This window comes from Muntiacus reevesi, chromosome 3 (genome assembly GCF_963930625.1).
Source record: "Muntiacus reevesi chromosome 3, mMunRee1.1, whole genome shotgun sequence".
Taxonomy (NCBI): domain Eukaryota; kingdom Metazoa; phylum Chordata; class Mammalia; order Artiodactyla; family Cervidae; genus Muntiacus; species Muntiacus reevesi.
In genome coordinates, this window is record NC_089251.1 from 55,151,956 (window position 1) to 55,171,004 (window position 19,049).

At 45.4% G+C, this 19,049-nt stretch overlaps 1 protein-coding gene across 1 annotated transcript in view; it reads right to left on the bottom strand.

Moving 5' to 3' along the window:
• POLR1A (RNA polymerase I subunit A) overlaps nucleotides 1–19,049 on the bottom strand; it is an 85,027-nt gene that overhangs the window by 57,620 nt on the left and 8,358 nt on the right. Inside the window, exons 4-12 of the mRNA XM_065929127.1 lie at nucleotides 15,313–15,420; nucleotides 14,101–14,186; nucleotides 13,598–13,701; nucleotides 8,582–8,668; nucleotides 7,721–7,826; nucleotides 7,291–7,453; nucleotides 5,326–5,496; nucleotides 4,435–4,557; nucleotides 1,538–1,768 (exon numbers count right to left, since the gene is read on the bottom strand). Of these exons, the coding sequence (XP_065785199.1) occupies nucleotides 1,538–1,768; nucleotides 4,435–4,557; nucleotides 5,326–5,496; nucleotides 7,291–7,453; nucleotides 7,721–7,826; nucleotides 8,582–8,668; nucleotides 13,598–13,701; nucleotides 14,101–14,186; nucleotides 15,313–15,420 (1,179 nt within the window). The remainder of the gene's footprint in view (nucleotides 1–1,537; nucleotides 1,769–4,434; nucleotides 4,558–5,325; nucleotides 5,497–7,290; nucleotides 7,454–7,720; nucleotides 7,827–8,581; nucleotides 8,669–13,597; nucleotides 13,702–14,100; nucleotides 14,187–15,312; nucleotides 15,421–19,049) is intronic.

Genomic DNA, 19,049 nt, shown 5'->3' on the forward strand with positions numbered 1-19,049 from the left:
TTAAGAAAAATATACCTTTATTTCTCTTGCATCTTTCACATAGCTCCAAGCAAAACATGGGGCTCTTAAGAATGGCAGAATAGGGGTTTCCCTGGTGGCTCAGTGGTAAAGAATCCACCTGCCAAGCAGGAGATGCAGGTTCAATCCCTGTCCAGAAGATTCCACATGCCACAGAGCAACTAAGTCCAAGGGCCACAACTACTAAGCCTGTGCTCTAGAGCCGATGCCCTGCAATAAGAGAAGCCACCGTAATAAGAAGCCTGTGTACCACAGAGCAGCCCACACTTGCTGCAACCAGAGAAAAGCCCAAGCAGCAACAAAAACCCAACACACTCAAAACCAAATAAAATTATTAAAAAAAAAAAAAAGGCAAGATAAGTCTGCGAATCTGTACACAACGTCACTTAACACATAAGAAAAGAACGAACAGGTGGCAGGACCTGTCTGCCCCCAGCTGCCAAAGCAGAAGATGCAAGGCCTGTTACCACTGGACCTCGGGACAGTGGTGAGATGGGGAGGAAGCAAGAGGACAGGCCTCAGTGGAGAGCAGTGGGGACCAGTGCTCACCGAGACAAGGTTTCCTCTCCCTCTCTGTCCTCCAACCAAAGATTCAACAGTCCTCTGCAGAGCTCGAACCCACCAAAAAGAAAACCTAGTGGGTCTGGACATGTCAGAGGGCAACGGGAAGCCTAACAAACACGTGGATGGGTGAGGATGACGCATTCCATCACTCCCCGACTTGGGCAGTTACCATAAATTAATCCCAAATCCATTTCACTCCAACAATTTCTGCGACTCTTGCCTGGTTGAGAGTTGTTTGCTATATCCCTCCCAGCTGAAATGGCTGTTACCTGACACAAACACAAATGATATTACCCACCCATCTTATGCCCTCAGCAGACATTGCTAATCGATCTTGTACTCTTTCCATGGGAGCCCAGAGAAAGCCTGGGGATCCCTTAACATAGTGCTACAGGTGAGAACTAGCAATCTCCAGAAAGTGAAGCATCAGCTGAAATCAGTCAGTTTTCACAGACACAGAATGGTTCCTTCCTAGGGCAGCTCTCCAACTTCAGCATGCAGAGGAACCCTCCAGAGGCCTTGTTAACATACAGATTCCTGGGTTCCATTTCCAGAGAGTCTAATTCGGGGTGGGGAAGGGGAAAAAAGGGAGACAAACGTGCATTTCCCACTGGCTCTAGGAATGCCGCTGCCGAGGACCACTTTTGAGCAGCCCTGTTTAAGGGCAGCAGATCACTGTGGAGGTACAACGAAAGGGCATTTCTCCAGCCCCTGGTATGTAACTGGAATTGTGCTGCCTGCATGGGATGATCAAATGAAGTTTTATTCATGGTGCTGAGGCCCTAGGGAACACCCACAGGTGGGGTCAGCCCCTTGTGGGGTGCGGTGGGTAGGTGTGGGGTGGGGGGAGCAGGAACAGTTTTCACAGCCCTCCTACACTGGCACCACGGCTAACGTGACGGGGGAGCCCAAAAGGAGCAGCCTAAGCCCCTGACCAAATATGCTCGTTACTCACAATTTTTGTCCCCTGGGGCTTAGGGGCCCCGGTAGCTGGTGTCAGGAGCTGTTTGGCCACGGCCTCCCGCTGCGTGAGGTCCGAGGCGCTCAGGGCTGTGCGACTGCCATCCTCGTTGATGACCATAGAGGCTCCGGGGTGCACGTTGGGGCCGTTGATGACCGCCTGCCTTAGTTCCTGAACGTTCCAGGGGGTGACTGGTTGAGGGTAGGTCAGCTTTGTGGCAAACACCTGGAAACAAGGAGGGGATATGAAAATTCAGGGTGGGCAGAAAAAGGTCAGAAGGACCCCCAGTGTGACTCAACAGGCTGTGTGACTTTTCCCCTAAGATGTGGACGTGCTCCCTGAGCCAAGAAGGTCCTTCAACCATAAAAGCAACATCTCCCTGTCTTTTCCACAATCATTTCTCCAGACTTGCTCCCTCCAAGGAAGAGAGCAGGTCTCCTTTTCTAGCAGAGTAATCTGCCCAAAAAAAGTTATCTGAGGATAGTAATTTTTGCAGTAGAATTTTTTTAACCTATTTTAAAATTTCATCATTTCCTAGTCTGCCGATAAATTCGTCGTCCCAAAAGATGGAATATAGCCTGGAATATGAGCTTGAGAGAATTGGTGAATACTTGCTCTCAAGTATCACCCTCCCCCACCAACAATTCCCCTCCCCTCATCCCCCAGCAGTCATCACTAATTGATGGTGGCCATGCCCTGAGCCCAGACATGGCATCTTAATCTCTTTACTTGGCCTGAGATAAACCCGATTCGGTCCCCCGATACATGAGAAAATGGCAGTGCTCCATTTGACATGTCAGGCCTGCACCACACTCCAAGGAAAATGAGTGCCCTGGTTAAGCGAGTTCTGAGCTACTGAATATTAAAACCCTCTGACGCTTCAAAAGGCATATAACTACGTTAGAGACTCTTGAGGAGTCCCATGGAAAGGCACTCGCTGAACACTGGCCAGGTCTATGCGTGAACGGCACCCCCACCCCAATCCCCGCCACCCTGACCGGTGCTCCTTGCCCTGTGGCCCTCTCCACCTCTGCCAACGCAGTGACCACTACCTGACAGAGTGCTTATGTACAGACTGTGCCCAGCTTAGGATTTTTTGGACTTTATGACAGTGTGAAAGCAACATGTATTTGATAGAAATCATACTCCCCATTTTGAGTTCTCGTCTTTTTCTGGGCTTGTGAAACACGGTGCGATATTCTTATGAAGGTGGGCAGGGGCAATGAGCCTCAGCTGCTGGCTGTCAGCCCTGGGATCATAAATATCCCATACACTTAGAGCCATCCTGTTGTTCATTTTCAGGACAGTGTTCAATAACTTCCATGAGACATTCAACACTATCACAAAATAAGCTTTGCATTGGATGATTTTGCCCAGTGGTAGGCTAACATAAGCGTTCTGAGCAGGTTTAAGGTAGGTTAGACTAAGCTATGCTGTTCAGTAGGTTAGGTCCATTAAATGCACCTTTGACATACGGCATTTTCAACTTACCACCACATCATCATAAGAAGAGGAATATCTTTACTTGCGTTATCTGTTTATGTGTCTCCACCACTGGAATACAAGCCTCACAGGGACACACTAGTCTGTCTGGTTCACGATTGGGTCTCTAGCTTATCCCCCAACCTTCACTTCCTCTGTTTCTGTAACACCGGTCCACAGTGAGTGCTTGATGGGAAGGGTGTGCATAAGAGACCAACAGGCAGTTTCACACACTCTGCTTCTGAAAACCATCCTGTGAGCAACAGGCCACTGTGGACCTAGGCTTGGGGCAGGCCTGGATGTGGGCAGAGGGGGAACTTCAGAGTCCTTCCAGTACCAAATGAACCAAGATCCAAGAAAGAGAAGACCGCTGAAGGTGGAAAGAGGAGCAACACTAAAGGTCTCTCCCGAAGCTGGGGACCCTGGAGGCACCATGAGGCTAAAGCCAACAGAGGTCCCTGTCCTCCTCTGTCCAAAGAAAGCAAGGTCACGGGCCTCTCCTCCCAGGGCCTCGGACTCAGGAAAGTCACCACTGGGCCTCCCAGTGCTCTTCCCTGCCACCTGACCCAGCCTCTGGGTGCAGAGGACCCTGGGGCCCAGGAGGCAGTGGGCACAGGAATGGGTGTTCTCTGACTCTTGTCCCCTCACACGAGAGCCATTGCCTAGGAAGCCCACGTGTGCCTGGGGAACAAGGCGGCAGCATCACGAGGCCATCAGAACACCTGAGCTCTGCTCTCTGGTCCTTGCCAGTCCTCCCCCGAGAGTGGCAGCAGGGCCGTGTGCAAGGAAACGAGCCTCTCCACGGGGCGAATTAAACCATCTTCTATTACTGACCTCAAGGCCCATTAAGGAGGAAGTCGATGAAGGGGCTGTTGCTAATGAGTACCGCAGCCTCAAGTGGTGGGGAAGTGAGAAAAGAAAACTGGCTCCCTGAGGAAACACTAATGGGTGGATGGGGCGAATCGCCTACCCCTGAGGATCTGGGAGGAGGGGTGATGCCTGCTCCCTGGGGCTCTCCCCCTTCCTCTGCGGCCCTGACTCCTGATGCCAGGCAAGTACACGGAACAGAAAGCCCCCTTCCTCCTCTTTGTCTCTGTCATGTATTCCATCTGACTAGGAAGGTTTAACAACTAGACCGAGATGGGCAGGAGGAAGAGAGGTGGGTGGGATACGCACCCTATGGGCTGCGCCCTGGTAGCCCAGGAGCAGGGGTCTGTCTTCCTTGTGGGTGGAGGGTGTCTGGAGACCTGGCGGGGAGTGAGAGCAATGCCATGCCGTGGCCTCAGGGTCCCCTTCTAAGGACTCAATGTGGGGAGACGCAGATGCTGTCTTCACCCACGCCGCCGTGATCCCACGCCTTCTCCCCAGCCCTCCCTCACCACTCCCACCTGCCACCTAATAGCACACACCATGGGAATTCCAATTTCGTTGGTGCTGATGTACATGTCCGGGCAGATGACCGAGCGGGCTGCGTAGTCTACACGCTTCCCCATCATGTGCTTTCGGAACAAACCATCCTTCTTCTCCAGGATCTTTATGGGGGAAAAGTCCACAGAAGTCATTACAAAAATTAAAAAATCAAGACTTAAAAATATTAAGTTGTTAGAAAACATATGTTGCTGTTTTTTAGTTATTGTGTCCAACTCTTTTGTGACCAAATGGACTGTAGCCCACCAGTCTCCTCTGTCCATGGGATTCTCCAGCCAAGAATTCTGGAGTGGGTTGCCATTTTCTTCTCCAGGAGATCTGTCCAACCCAAGGGTTGAACCCACATCTCCTGCACTGGCACGTGGGTTCTTTACTGCTGAGCCACCAGGGCAGCTCTAGAAAATATATATGCCATATTTAATTGTGGGCACAGCTTAATGACTGAGCACGAGCGTGAAAGATGACACTTCTATTATCCACAAGCTTGTATAATGGTAATGGGTTGGCGAAAAAGTATGGAAAAACCCAAACAAACTTTCTGGCCAACCCAATACTATGCACATCTTTATTATGTTTGGGTTTTCTGGTCTGCAATTTTAGTTTCAGTCACTTCTTCAGTTAGGACCACCTTTTATTAATATCTTCTTTTACCCCTCTTTCAATTAATTTATCCAGTTGAAAATAAATCTTTCATATTTTACATAAAAAAATAATAAAATAAGTAAACCAAAACTACGGTAGTGCCAATTGGTTAAAATAAAAGTCATAGGCTAGAAAAAAAAACAAGTATGGTTACTATTTTCTTCCTTAAGACAAATATGTTTATTATTTAACCCCTTTGGCTAGCAATGGGGATCCAACTTACTGCTCACCTGTCTAATGCCAGGGTACTTTTCCATCATTAATTTGTCCATCTCACTATCAAACACAATATTAACATGGCTCTGAAGGCGAATCCAAATGTTGTAAAGTCTGTCTGTGAGGGACTGCCCTGGAAGCTGACTCAAAAAGGATCGGTCCATAGCCATTGAAGAGTCTTTTTCCTGCCAAGACACAACCAAGAAAAACGGGCGTGATGGAAAGCCCTCAAGAAGGCCAGGCCTGGTTCCACTTTTCTTTTTTACTTGAGCTCTGACAAATTATGAACTCTAAAGTTGGCCTTTATGTCTTTTGAACTTGATAGATTCGTGGCCCAAGTGCTCATAAATCGATCTTGTCTGTGTGTATCAACAACATATGAGGCGGTAAGCTGCCCTAGAGCACCACCTACTGACTGGCTACCTTGATTGCCCCCCTTGGGCTGGGTTATGTATGACACAGGAGAGAGACAGATGGTCCCTTGACCCAGTGGGTCAGAAGAAAGAAACCTGTCAGCGCTGATGGAAGGGGGATCCAGTAAGTGAGAATGTCATGGAACCCACTGGTGATAAAGTGGGCTTGTCCTCAATTCTGAGGAACAGAAGACTTCTGTGGTTTCAGAAGACTTCTGTCTTCTGAGAAGATGGGTGTGGTTTCTATTCTGGCTGAAGGAGCCTCCCAGGGCCCCCTGTATGATGACAGCACCCCTGTCAGACTAACTCACTTCTGAAGGCATCAGCTGACTCAGGGCCACACACCTACTTGTGAAATGGGTGAGACCAGTCTCACTGGTGTATCCTCAGTGCCTGGAGTGGCGCATGCCTATTCACACCCAGCCATTCATGATTCATGAGAGGGCCGCCTTGGAGCAAGTATGGGAAGAAACAACTCTTGCTACTGATCAGATGGAAAGAGGGCACTGTGACTTCAGGCAGCAACGACCTCAGGAATCAGAGAGGATGCTGCTCATTTCTGCCGAGATTCAGCTTTTTTCTTGGACCAAGGCTACCCTACTTTCAAGAGATATCAACGTGAAATCCTCAGCTCTGGTCACTGGACATGGCAATCCTATGGCCACCTCTTTGAAACTAGACCAAAACCTGCAGATGGCAGATATCTCTAATATTGAGCAATTTTTAAAAAAGCACATTTACACAGGCAGATCAGAAAACTTAAGCAAAACCAAAGAAACTCAAGTAGAAAGGCTGAGTAACCCAAGCACGGGTGTCCCTGACAGACTATGGCGCCACCTGGTGATGGGCCGGTCCCACCTGGGGAAGGGAGCCTGGGAGCCTGTCTGGTCTACTCAAGGCTGAGACAGTCCTTCCTATTTGTATCTAGGAAGCATCTCAGAGCTGGGAAGGATGTCAGCGATCTCAACAAACTTCCTGAGTGCCTGACTCATCCTTATACCCACTGTAGACCTAGGACACTAAAAGGGATTCAGGAAATGTTTGCTGAAACAGGAAAATGGAATTCAGCTCCACCATTTATTGGGGAGAAAACTGAGCCGCAAATCTGACACTCTTATTTCGGGAAACTCTTCCAAATGCCAACACTGCTTTCCTGACCCTGATGCTAGAGATCTTTATGAGCCAAAAATCAGAGCTAGGTGGCATGGGTCTCTGGTACCAGAGCCCAGTAGGGACAGGCTTAGAGCCTGAAGACCACACACTGTTCTTCCTAGAGCTGCCAGTGAGAGCAGGTAGCCCAGACCACAACCACAGATAAAACCTCCCCACGGATCACTCATTTTATTGTGGAGATGAGAACAAGAAACCAAAGCAACTCAATCAAGGTCACTGGGCATGGTCACTGGGGTCATGCTCAGACCCACACTTTCCCCCAGACACTGCCCGGTCCTCCCAAACCCATGGCTCACACACAACCATACAGAATTGCCAACCAGTATCTCCTAGGACCCATAGCATGCTGTACCCACAGTGTAGGAAGCTAGAACTATGACATCAGCTCCTGACCTCTTCTGTGGTGGGTGCTGCCACCTCACTTGGCAGCTCCTGTTCTTGGGCCATCAGTGCCAGAAGCTTTCGGATCAGAACCACGTCCTTCATGACAGCCTGCAGGTTCACTGTCTGCCCGTTGGTGAACATCTGGTCCCCGAGGCGGTTGACAGGGCGATACCTGCAGGAGGACATGTGGAATCAGTGAACACTTCCCTCAGCCTCTCACCCATCCCTACTCACACGCCCCAAGCTCCAAAAGAAACCCACATTCCTCCTGCCTTCAGGAAAGAGGAAGAGGTAAACAGTCCCACCACTTGCCACATGGGAGTGGAACTGCTGCTCTATTTTTCAGCACCTTTGACCCTTCCTTTCTCTCCCAGAGGTCATTATTCAATTATTCCATAAACCTTTTTCAGGTGAAATAAAGCCAATGAAAGGGTATTACCTTGAGGGTGGTACCACCAAGAAATCCAGAAAGAACATACTAGGGTTGAACCTGGACTCCATGCCAACATCCTCCAGTCCCAAAAAAAGGTACTTCAGAAAGAACCCTGTGTTTGAAATAAATCAAAAAGATCATTTAAACCTATACGTTCGGGATGGGGAATACGTGTAACTCCATGGCTGATTCATGTCAATGTATGACAAAACCCACTGAAATGTTGTGAAATAATCAGCCTCCAACTAATAAAAAAAAAAATTAAAAAAAAAATAAACCTATACGTTAAGAGCATGGAAGGATGACCACAAAAATTTTTACAAAAAACCCAGAATATAGGACAATAGGGAGAGTAAGATCCCATGTGTCCTCATAAAAACTAATGAAGGAACTGCCTGGCGGTCCAGTGGTTAAGACTCTGTGCTTCCACTGCAAGGGGCGCAGCTTCCATCCCTGGTCAGGGAACCAAAATCCCACATGCCACATGGTGCAGCGAAAAAAACAAACAAATAAAAATGTAATATTAAAAAACAATAATAAAAACAAATAAGCAAATAAAATACATTAAAAAAAATAAGGTGAGTTACACTGCACCTTCAAGACACATGTCAAACTGTATTAAGCGATACCCACCCACAGCTATCATTTAATGATCAGGCTCAGTTACAGTAATCAAGTTCATGGTTCAAGGAATAAAGACTTTTTCCACACTATAAATCATCAATGACAATGAACCCTGAAGCCTGCCCCAAATCTATGGTTCAGTTTCAGGAGAGATCTACAAGAATCACAATTTTGAAAAAATAAAAAGGCAGGGTAAAGGAGTCCAGGAAGTCAATGGACTGTTTCTTCAGCCTGGTACAGCACCTTCATTTTTCCAAAGAGCTATGAGATGTTCTTGAGCACTGGAAGGTGTCAGGTATCCTCGTTTTCCCATCTGAGCTTCCTCAATTCCTGGAGTGGAAGAGGATAATAGAGCATAGTAAGTCAATTGGAGGCACTCTTTCCGTGATGGGATTTATCAATTCCTTTCCCCACTCCTCCAAGCCTGCAATCTGACCAAAAAATCAATTTCTAGAGACTTCCATAGTGGTCCAGTGGCTAAGGCTCCACACTCCCAATGCAGGGGACTTGGGTTTGATCCTGGGTAGGAGAACGAGATCCCACATGCTTCAACTAAGATCTGAGGCAGCCAAAGAAACAAATTAAAATAAATAAATATTAAAAAAAAAAAAGTCAATCTCTAGGACAACCTACTCTGTGCGGTGGATATTTTCCCCCTTATTTTTCAAGTAATGAAACCAAACAACTATTGTATGAAACCTAAAAGGTAGAGCCAAAGGGGAAAAAAAAATCACCCACAATTCTATCATGTTATCACCATGACCACTTTTAAATATTCTTTTCTGGTCCTTTGGTTTATGCAGTTTTAGATCATTATAATTTCAGGTGTGGATTTACTTTGTACCACTTTGCTCATTTAGTGTCATCTTACGAGCATTTCTGCATGTTGCCCTATAGCTTTTGTCTCACCATCATTTTTACTTTATTTATTTATCTGGCTGTATCGGGTCACTTAGTGGCGGCACACAGGATCTTCCGTTGCAGTGCGCAGGCTTACTTCCTTCGTGGCACATGGGATCTTCGTGCCCAATCAGGGATTGAACCCACATCCCCTGCACTGCAAGGCGGATTCTTAACCACTGGACCACCATTGAAGTCCGTCACCATCATTTTTAATTGCAGCATGATATTCCTGAGAGGATGTTTTGTAAGTGACTTAAGCACACTCTAATAGTTGGACATCTGAGCTGACCCCAATTTTTTTTTTACTATTATAAGTCACACTGTGATAAATAGCTTTATGCACATGGCTTTTACCAGAAAGGTTCACAGCAGGAGAATTATGGATAAATGAAGATGAACATTTTTACGGGTAAATGTATATTCAGTTTCTTCTTACAACTATCATGCTGGTGATAAGTAGATGATTCTTGATTTCTCAGATTAAGCAAGATCACTTTGAGATACTCTTTTATCAGTCACTCCCAGAGTAAGTCACATTCAGGAAGTCACAAGCATTCAGATGATTAAGAAAGTGAGTGATGTGACCTCCAGGTTCAAGACTATCAACTTCAGCCTTAGTATAGTGGTGAGTATCCCCTCCTGTCAAAACTATCAACCTCTTTTGGAACACATTCATTCAAATTATATACTGCTTGGGAATTTCCTGCCAGTCTAGTGATTAGGACTCAGTGCTCTCACTGCCGAGGGCCTGGCTTTGACCCCTGGTCAGGGAACTAAGATCCCACAAGCCCTGTGGCTCAGCACCCTACCTCTCCCCACAAAATCACTCAATATTTTTTTTTTTTAATGCACTTATCAGGATAGAAACTGTGTCTTGCCTGTGTTCCTAACAATTAACAGCATCTAGGACCCAGCAGATACTAAGTTTTCACTGGCTTAAATACACATGTTCAAAATACTATAAGATAATCTATATTTTAAAACTCCACTCTTATTTGTAAAACCCAGCTTCATTCACCTCTAATTCTCTACTTGGTTTCTTTACCAACTGTAGAAGATATATCATGAAAAGTTTTTATAGAAATTTGTAACTTAGAAAACAATTAATAAAATGTACCATAATTTATTTAATTAGTCTCTATTAACAGGCATTTAGGCTGTTTCCAATTCAAAACTACTTAATACTGTGGGCACGCATAATTCTTAGGATAAGATCATAAAAGCGGGACTGCTAGGTCAAGAGTTAACACATTTAAAATTTTGATTCTTATAAAAGCAAAACATTTCAATCAGTTAATGCAGTTGAAGGAAGTGTGGGGAATGCAATGGAGAGACACTCTGACCTTTGGGGATAAACCAGACATAGGAAGCTATGGGTGTTCAATGGGGAGAAAAGACCCCATTAACCTAAAGGACAATTTTGTGGGCATTTCTGGAAACTTCTTTCTCACTAAGCTGGCTTGATAGGCTGAGGAAGATGAGCGGCATCTGGTAGCTCTCTTCAGCTCCTGACTCAGAGCTGCTATTGCAGGAAGTGGCCCCAGCACAGTTTAACCCCTATTAAGGCAGATGGAGGTCATTCATTCACTGGGTTTGAGTCAGAAGAGACTTGCAGAATGCCACCTCCTCACATGGACTGCACCCTTCCTAACCAGGCACTTTCTGAGCCTGCAAATATGCTATTTGCCCCAGGAACTTCCCTGATGGTCCAGTGGCTAAGACTCCATGCTCCCAATGCAGGGGGCCCGGGTTCCATCCCTAGTCAGGGAACTAGATCCCACATGCCACAGCCAAGAGTTCGCATGCCACAACTAAAACCTGGTACCGCCAAATAAATGAATAAAAATGAATATTAAGAAAAAAATACTATCCGCTGACCTTGTTTAAAAAAAAAAAAAATGAAATCTGCTTCCATAGGACTTTAGAACAGCTGCAATGTGTATTTAGTTTAGCTCTAAGAGCTCCTGTATGAAAGGAAAAAAAAGTTGGGAAGTCAAATAGTGGGGAAGACTGGATCATGCTGGGCGAAGCACCTTGGCTGTTAAGATGTCTCACTTGAAAACGCTAGCAGGCATAATGGGACTTGAATAGCACACTGGTCATGTGTGAATTTCACAAGCTAACAGCACTCCTAGTGAGATCAGGAGTACGTGGGGACCACTGAGCACAGGCCTGACTGCGTGGCCCCATTAGATACTAGGGGTGTGGCCAGATCATTTGTCCAAATGCCTACCTGCCTCTGCATCACCTCTCCCAGTAACTGACCTGCCTCACCCGCAGCCTTCCCTGAGAATGGAGGCCACAAGGTCAGGTCCCCAGCTTGGCACTGGGCTCAGCCACAGGATGTTCCTGGGCATAAGGCTGAGCACCCAACAAATAAATGCCTGCTAAATACTACCAATCCAATCCAGAAACCATCCAAGACCTCTGCTGACTTGTTACTGAGGCACAGGATTTTGGTTGGCACCATCATATTCTCGTAGTTGCAGTGACAATTACTCCAAAGAATTGGTTTGGCAAAGGCACTTAAAGGCTGCCTAACTGTTAGATATTTGCCCCAAATAGTTATCCTCTAGAATTCTGACCACCCTTCTCAATCTATGAATATTCCCTAAAGTGCCCTGAAGTCTAGAGTAGCAGTTTCCAACCTTAAAAATTGTTTAAAGAGCTATGTATAGTGTAGAAAAATCCATCCTTGTGTCTGCTAATGGTTAAGCATTAAACAGACTTTCTAAATGCAGTGTAGTATCCTGGACTGGATCCTGGAACAGAAGGAGGACATTACTGGATGAACTGGGCTTCCCAATGGCTCAGAAGGTAAAGAATCCACCTGCCAATGCAGGTTACAGTCCATGGGGTCACAAAGAGTCAGACGTGACTGACCAACCAAGCACACCCTGGATAAACAGGTGACGGGTCAAACAAAGTTTGCGGGTCAGTTAACAGTAGTATACCAATGTTAATTTCTTAGTTTTGATAAACGCGCCATGGTGATCTGAGATGTTTCATCAGGGCAAACTGAGTAAAAAACACATAGGAATTTCTGCAACATGTCTGCAATTCTTCTATACATCTAAAAATTAGTCTAAAATAGAAGATTTATTTTAAAGTAATAAATAAGTTTGCTATACTATGGTCTAAATGTTTATATTTCCTCAAGATTCATGTGTTGAAAGGGCTTCCCTGGTGGATCACTGGTAAAGAATACACCTGCCAGTGCAGATGCAAGAGACTTGGGTTCGATCCCTGGGTTGGGAAGATCCCCTGGAAGAGGGCATGGCAACCAACTCCAGTATTCTTGCCTGGAGAATCCCATGCCTGGGCCTGGTAAGCTACAGTCCATGGGGCTGAAAAGAGTCAGGCACAACTGAGGCGACTTGGCATGCACGTAGGCACAAGGTGTCCAAAACAGGTGATGTTTTTTCTTCCCTGGCACACTGACTCATTAAAATCAAAAATGAATGGCCAGTATCTACATAGCATATTCAACATAGCAGGCACTGGGCTCAATATTTCAAAAGGAAAATCTTATTATTTAATCTGTACTACTTCAGAAGAAAAACCAGAAAGCATTGTTAAACAAACTTAAAACTACAAAAATGAGAAAGCAGGAGTACTGAGTCTCTCAAATTTCTTCCCAGGCACCCCTAAGGGGAGGGCAGAGCTGAGGGGGAGACACTCTACTCCAGGGATCTAAGAGGACAGCGAGGAGCAGCCTGCAGGAGGCGCTAATGTTCTTTAGATGCTCACAGTTTTTTTTTTTAAATTCACCTATATTTTTTATTTTTAAATATATATATATTTTTATTTTGGCTGCGCTAGGTCTTTGTTGTGGTGCACGGGCTTTATAGTTGTGGCACGCAGGCTGAGTTGTCCCGAGGCATGTGGGATCTTATTTCCTGGACCAGGGATGGAACCAGCGTCCTCTGCATTGGAAGGTAGATTCTTAAGCACTGGACCACCAAGGAAAACGTCCCTCACCTACATTTTAGTTCAAAATATATCCACACTTGTTTGACAACCAAATGGTTTGAACTATTTACCAAGGAAATTTCTTAACTTCTTCCTCAAAAATCTTTCAGAACACTGACCACCTGTGGCAAGAGGTGCCTCCTTCAGGCTGTGGGGCACTACCTCCCACTGTAGCCTAGCGGTTCTACACTAGCGGCCAGGACTGAGCATGCACCAGGATGCCCATTGCTCCTAAGACCCTGGACACCCACCATCTCTGCTGGCCCACCACAAACACGCAGCCAAGAAGCATGTGGTACAGAGGACAAGGGATCCCCAAGTCTTGGGACATGTCTGATGGTCACATGTGAAAAACACACCAAGGGCCGCCCAGGGCCTGCTTACCCTGGGGTTCGGTGTCCTTCTGGTCAGCTCTCCTGTGCACCATGGCTGGATATGTGATGGTCAGTTTGCTATTGTGCTCCTTTCGGACCACTGACCGCCCAGTTCTAGACATGAGGACAGTTGTGAGGAGAGAAAAAAACAACCCCAACAATGTAAAATCTAAGATATGATACAAATGAACATACCTAAGAAACAAAAACAGACTCACAGATTTAAAGAAGAGACCTGTAGTTGCCAAGGGAAAGGGCACGTAGGTGAGGGAAGAATTGGGAATTTGGGATTAGCAGATGCAAACTATTATATATAAAATGGATAAATGGCACAGAGAATGATATTCAATATCCTACAATAACCATAATGAAAAAATATGAAAAAGAATACATATATATGTATATAACCAAATAACTTTGCTATATAGCAGAAATTAACACAAAATAGTAAATCAACTATACATCCATAAAATAAAATTTAAAAAAATCAGAGGGGAAGTGCCTAGGACTCACTTGCAGTGGGGACATCTCTTAGCGGTCATATGTACCTTCCAGAAGACAGAGATGAGTTTGCTCCTGCTCTCACAGACATTTTTCACCTGTTAAAAAAAGTCAAAAAATCTGAGTGCGATCCTGAAGAGAATCTAGTAGGAATACATTTTGTAGTTTTCACCTTTTATTGAAAAATCAGAGGAAGCCAGCCCATTTCTTAAAATTCTCCACAAAATTCTAACATAACCAAACACTGTCAATCACTAAGTGACTTCTTTCAAGTTTCCTCATTCGTAATAGGGGAAACTTACCAAGTTGTTACTAAGATGAAGAGATCATGAAGGCAGTGGTAGGCTTGGAAGACAGCAAGGATCAATAAATGCTACTTTAATTTTAAATTAAACCTGAGACAGCAGCTGCTATCTCCCCTGGATGAACCTCAGGGCTCTGAGGGAAGGCACATCCACAGTTAAGCAACACTAGTGGCTCGGAGCTAGTTCTGCAAACGAGACCCACTCTGGGGGCTTTTGTACCCACCCTCCGTGGGGCCCCAACCCAGACCAATTAAGTCATAATCTCTGGTGTGAAACTTGGGCATTAGGTGAACCAGATCTCAAGATTAGCCCTGCAGGTTGATTACCTACACCATTCATTTGCTGAACAAATGAACACTTACACAGATGCTATGGGGGAATGGGGAGGCAGTGGTCACTTAGCATTGGAAAGAGAGACAAGAACAGGACATGCGCCTCATTCTCCAAGTGAGACGTAAACCAGAAGCTCACTGGACACTGTACCCAAAGCACCTAATTTCTTCTAACCTTCTCCTCAATTCTACAGGCAGGCATCAAAGTGAGGAACGAGTGGCCTGGGGACAGTTATGTAACTTACAAGGTCACAGACTTCACAAGAGGCAGAGCTGGGATTCAAAGCTGACCCAGGTCTGCTTTGGGAAGCCAAAAAAAAAAAGTGTTTGACTCTTTGCAACCCTATGAACTGTAGCCCGCCAGGCTTCTCTGTCCATGGGATTCTCCAGGCAAGAATACTGGAGTGGGTTGTCATTTCCTGCTCCAGGGTATCTTTCCGACCGAGGGATCAAACCTGGGTCTCCTGCATGGCAGGGGGATTCTTTATCGTCTGAGCCAAGGGATAACTTGAAGACAGTGCAGCAGGAATTGTGATAATTATGCTAAAAACCAAGTGCTCATGGAACAGAGAGATGGGAAAACTCACTTGTGCACCCTGGGATCCCAAGAGGTTGTTTTGCAGGATTTTGATTGTATATTGTTCTAGCTCTTCCTGAATTTCACAGGCAGTAGGATCAGCATTTTCTTCCAGAAACTGAAAAACAAGAGAAAAACCCTGTGATCAAAGTAAAGCAAGTGCGTGACGAGCAGTACCAGGGGCAGCCTCTCCAAGGCGGGTAAAGCTTTATCTGAGGGGAGAGAAAGGAGAAACCTCAGGGTTGCTGTGGTGCCTTTTCAAAACAGTTTGGTCATGTTGCTGGTTAAAAAAAAAAAAAAAAATCTAAATTGAGAATGTCCTGGGACTTCCCTGGTGGTCTTGTGACTAAGACTCCAAGTTCCCAATGCAGGGGGCCTAGGTTCGATCCCTGGTCAGGGAACTAGATCCCACATACCACAACCAAGAGTCCACATGTCACAACGAAGACTGAAGATCCCACCTGCCACACCAAAGACACAGCATGACCAAATAAATAAACATTATAAATGAGACTATTCAGCTTCCAATGGTAGTGGGCTAGATTATTAAGCCTTCCCTGGTGGCTCAGATGGTAAAGAATCTGCCTGCAATGCTGGAGACCTGGGTGCAATCCCTGGGTCGGGAAGATCCCCTGGAGGAGGGCATTGCAACCCATTCCAGTATTCTTGCCTGGAGAATCCCGGTGGACAGAGCAGTCTAGCGGGCTACAGTCCATGGGGCTGCAAAGAGTCAGACATGACTGACTGACTAAGCACAGCACAGCACACAGATTATTAAGACCAAATGAAAAAGTAAAAAAAAAAAAAACAACAGGATAAAATATTTTTTTAAATGTAAAGTTCTGAAGAGTTGTCAGAACTGAGAGGTATAACCAGGCCATAATAAAGGGAAAATGGGTATTCAGGTCAAAGAGCCCAGGGGCCAAGGCTGCTCTGAGCAGGGCAGCCACACTGCCCAGCACCGGGGCAGCCTTCAGCGTAGCTATGTCCCTCCAGGGAAGATGCTGACAGACATTGGGTGCTCCCTGGAGCTGTACAACATGGCAGCGTGGCCTCAGAAACATTTTACAATCGAGTTATTTTGAACTTTTCATTCTGAAGGTTTTAAATGATGAATGGGACAGAAATTAAAGCCTAGAGTTAGTGAAAGGACAGGGATCAAACAAAGTATCTTCCTGCCACATCCCATCCCACAAACATGGGAAGCTGGGGGCCCTAAGGGCTGTGTCCCTAGGAACTAGATGAGCCCTGGAACAGAACACCTGGATACCCATGGTCTGCAGTCCAGGGAGTCTTCAGCCTTGACTGTGGACTCTGATGGTCCCAGGTCACTAAGCACAGGGCAGAAGCAACAAGAAGTCTCTCTGGAGAAAAGGGGCAGCATCCTAGAACTCAAATTATTTCTACAAAGAATTTGCTAAGTACAATGTTGTTGCTAAATTGTGTGAGACTCTATGTGACCCCATGGACTGTGTAGCCCACCAGACTTCTCTGTCCATGGGATTTCCCAGGCAAGAATGCTTGAGTGGGTTGCCATTTCCTTCCCCAGGAGACCTTCCTGACCCAGGGATTGAAACCACATCTCCTATATTGGCAGGCAAATTCTTTACCACTGAGCCACCAGGGAAGCAGGTACAATGACAAACTGTCAAAGATAAGCACACCAGGAGGAGAAAGAGAAGAAGTTTCTGGAAATAAGGACTATAGTTTGATGCTGAAGGTGCTCATACCAGTGATGGTTACTTTAAAACTCTTTATTAGACTGTGGCTATAGTTAATGCATTTCTGTGTGTATACTTCACCCCAAATTTTAAGGTAGTGGGCATACTGAATAATTTTATGCCAACAGATTTGACACTTTAGACAAAATGGACAAATCCCTGCATGGTAAGTTGTTTCAGTCGTGTCCAACTCTGTGCAACCCTATGGACCATAGCCTGCCAGGCTCCTCTGTCCAAGGAATTTCCCAGGCAAGAATACTGGAGTGGGTTGCCATTTCCTTCTTGAGGGATTTTCTTGACCCAGGATGGAACCCATATCTCATGTCTCCTGCCCTGGCAGGTGGGTTTTTTTAACCCCTAGGGCCACCTGGGATTCCTAAAAAAGTATAATTTACTCTGAGTAAAGGTTTAAGAAAACCCTTTTCTCTCTCTCACACAAGCTCTCTCTTGGACAAATCTGACCTGAGATTAGTTTTATAGCCACATGCACACAAAGATATGGTCTTTTTTTCAATGCTTTTCTCACCTCGTTTGGGCTCTGACAACCCACACCAGGTCACATTTCTGTGTGGAAGCTTACCTGCTCTGCTCACCTAATATCATTAAGATTGAATTATTCAGGAAAGGGGAGGAGAAGAGGAAAGGTGAAGGGTTTCCCTTTGTGACAAGAAACAAGACAAGAATGCATGCTGCCCCTTGAACAAAGTCATGTAGATCCTAGGCATCTAATGAGATCTGGACAAAAAAATGAAACATTTAAAGGCTGAAAAGAAATACAATTGCTATTATTCACAAGTAATATGAATGTGTCAAAAATCTGAAAAAAATCTACAAAGTATCAGAATTGATGAAACCCTTTAACCAGGTTATTTCATACAAAAGTGAGTAATATTTTGATCTACCAACTAGAAATGAATTTTAAATAAGATATTTATAATAACACCAGGTTATCCCTGGTCGCTTAGACAGTAAAGAATCAGCCTGCAACATAGGACACTTGGGTTCAATCCTGGGTTGGGAAGATTCCCTGAGAAGGAAATGGCAACCCACTCCAGTATTCTTGCCTGGAGAATTCATGGACAGAGGAGTCTGGTGGGCTACAGTCCACACAGGTGCAAAGAGTCAGACACGACTGAGTGACTGACACTTTCACTTTTTACCAGGTTATTAATTATTAATCATGAATAAGATATTTATAATAGCACCAAGTTATTGTTAATCACAAAGAGAATGTCTCTTTACAACATAGAGATCTGGTGGTCACCATCCACTCCAAATCACCAAACCCTGCATTACCAGTAGCGGAACAACTGGACAGCAGATGCCTCCTAAAATAATGCAATACAAAGGATCCTACATCAGGTAGGTATAATCTTACCGAAATGTGAATCTCATGCGGAAATAATCAGACAAATCCAGAATGTGAGAAGTCCACAGGACAACTAGTCTTATGTCTTCAAAAAAGTCATTGTCAAGCAAAGGAATTCCCTGTATTAAAATCTCTTACATGAAAGCAGACCAAAGAGATATAATCATCCAAAGTGATGCATGATCTTTGGTTGGATCCTGGGTTTGGGGGGAAAAAAGCTCACTAATGTGTAAAATTGTATTTGTATGTTGCTTTCACAAACATTTCTTTAATTACTCTTATAGCTTCATGTTTTCAAGCCTAGTTATTTGTACCCAGTCACAAGACTTAAAGCTCCAGAATTCTGGGGACCTTTCTTTTTGGCTGCACAGGGTTTTGGTTGCTGTGCATGTGGGGGCAGCGAGTGGGGGCTCCTCTCTAGTTGCGGTGCTCGGGGCTTCTCATTGCAGTGGCTTCTCTTGTTGCAGAGCTTAGGCTCTAGAGTGTGGGTTCAGCAGTTGTGGCACACAGGCTCAGTTGTTCCAAGGCATGTGGAATCTTCTCAGACCAGGGACTGAACCCTGCATTACCACTGGACCACCAGGGAAGGCCCTGGTGACTATTCTTAGGGGACTATTCATACACAAACAGCTCTTGTGCCCTCTGCTCCGGCTTGTC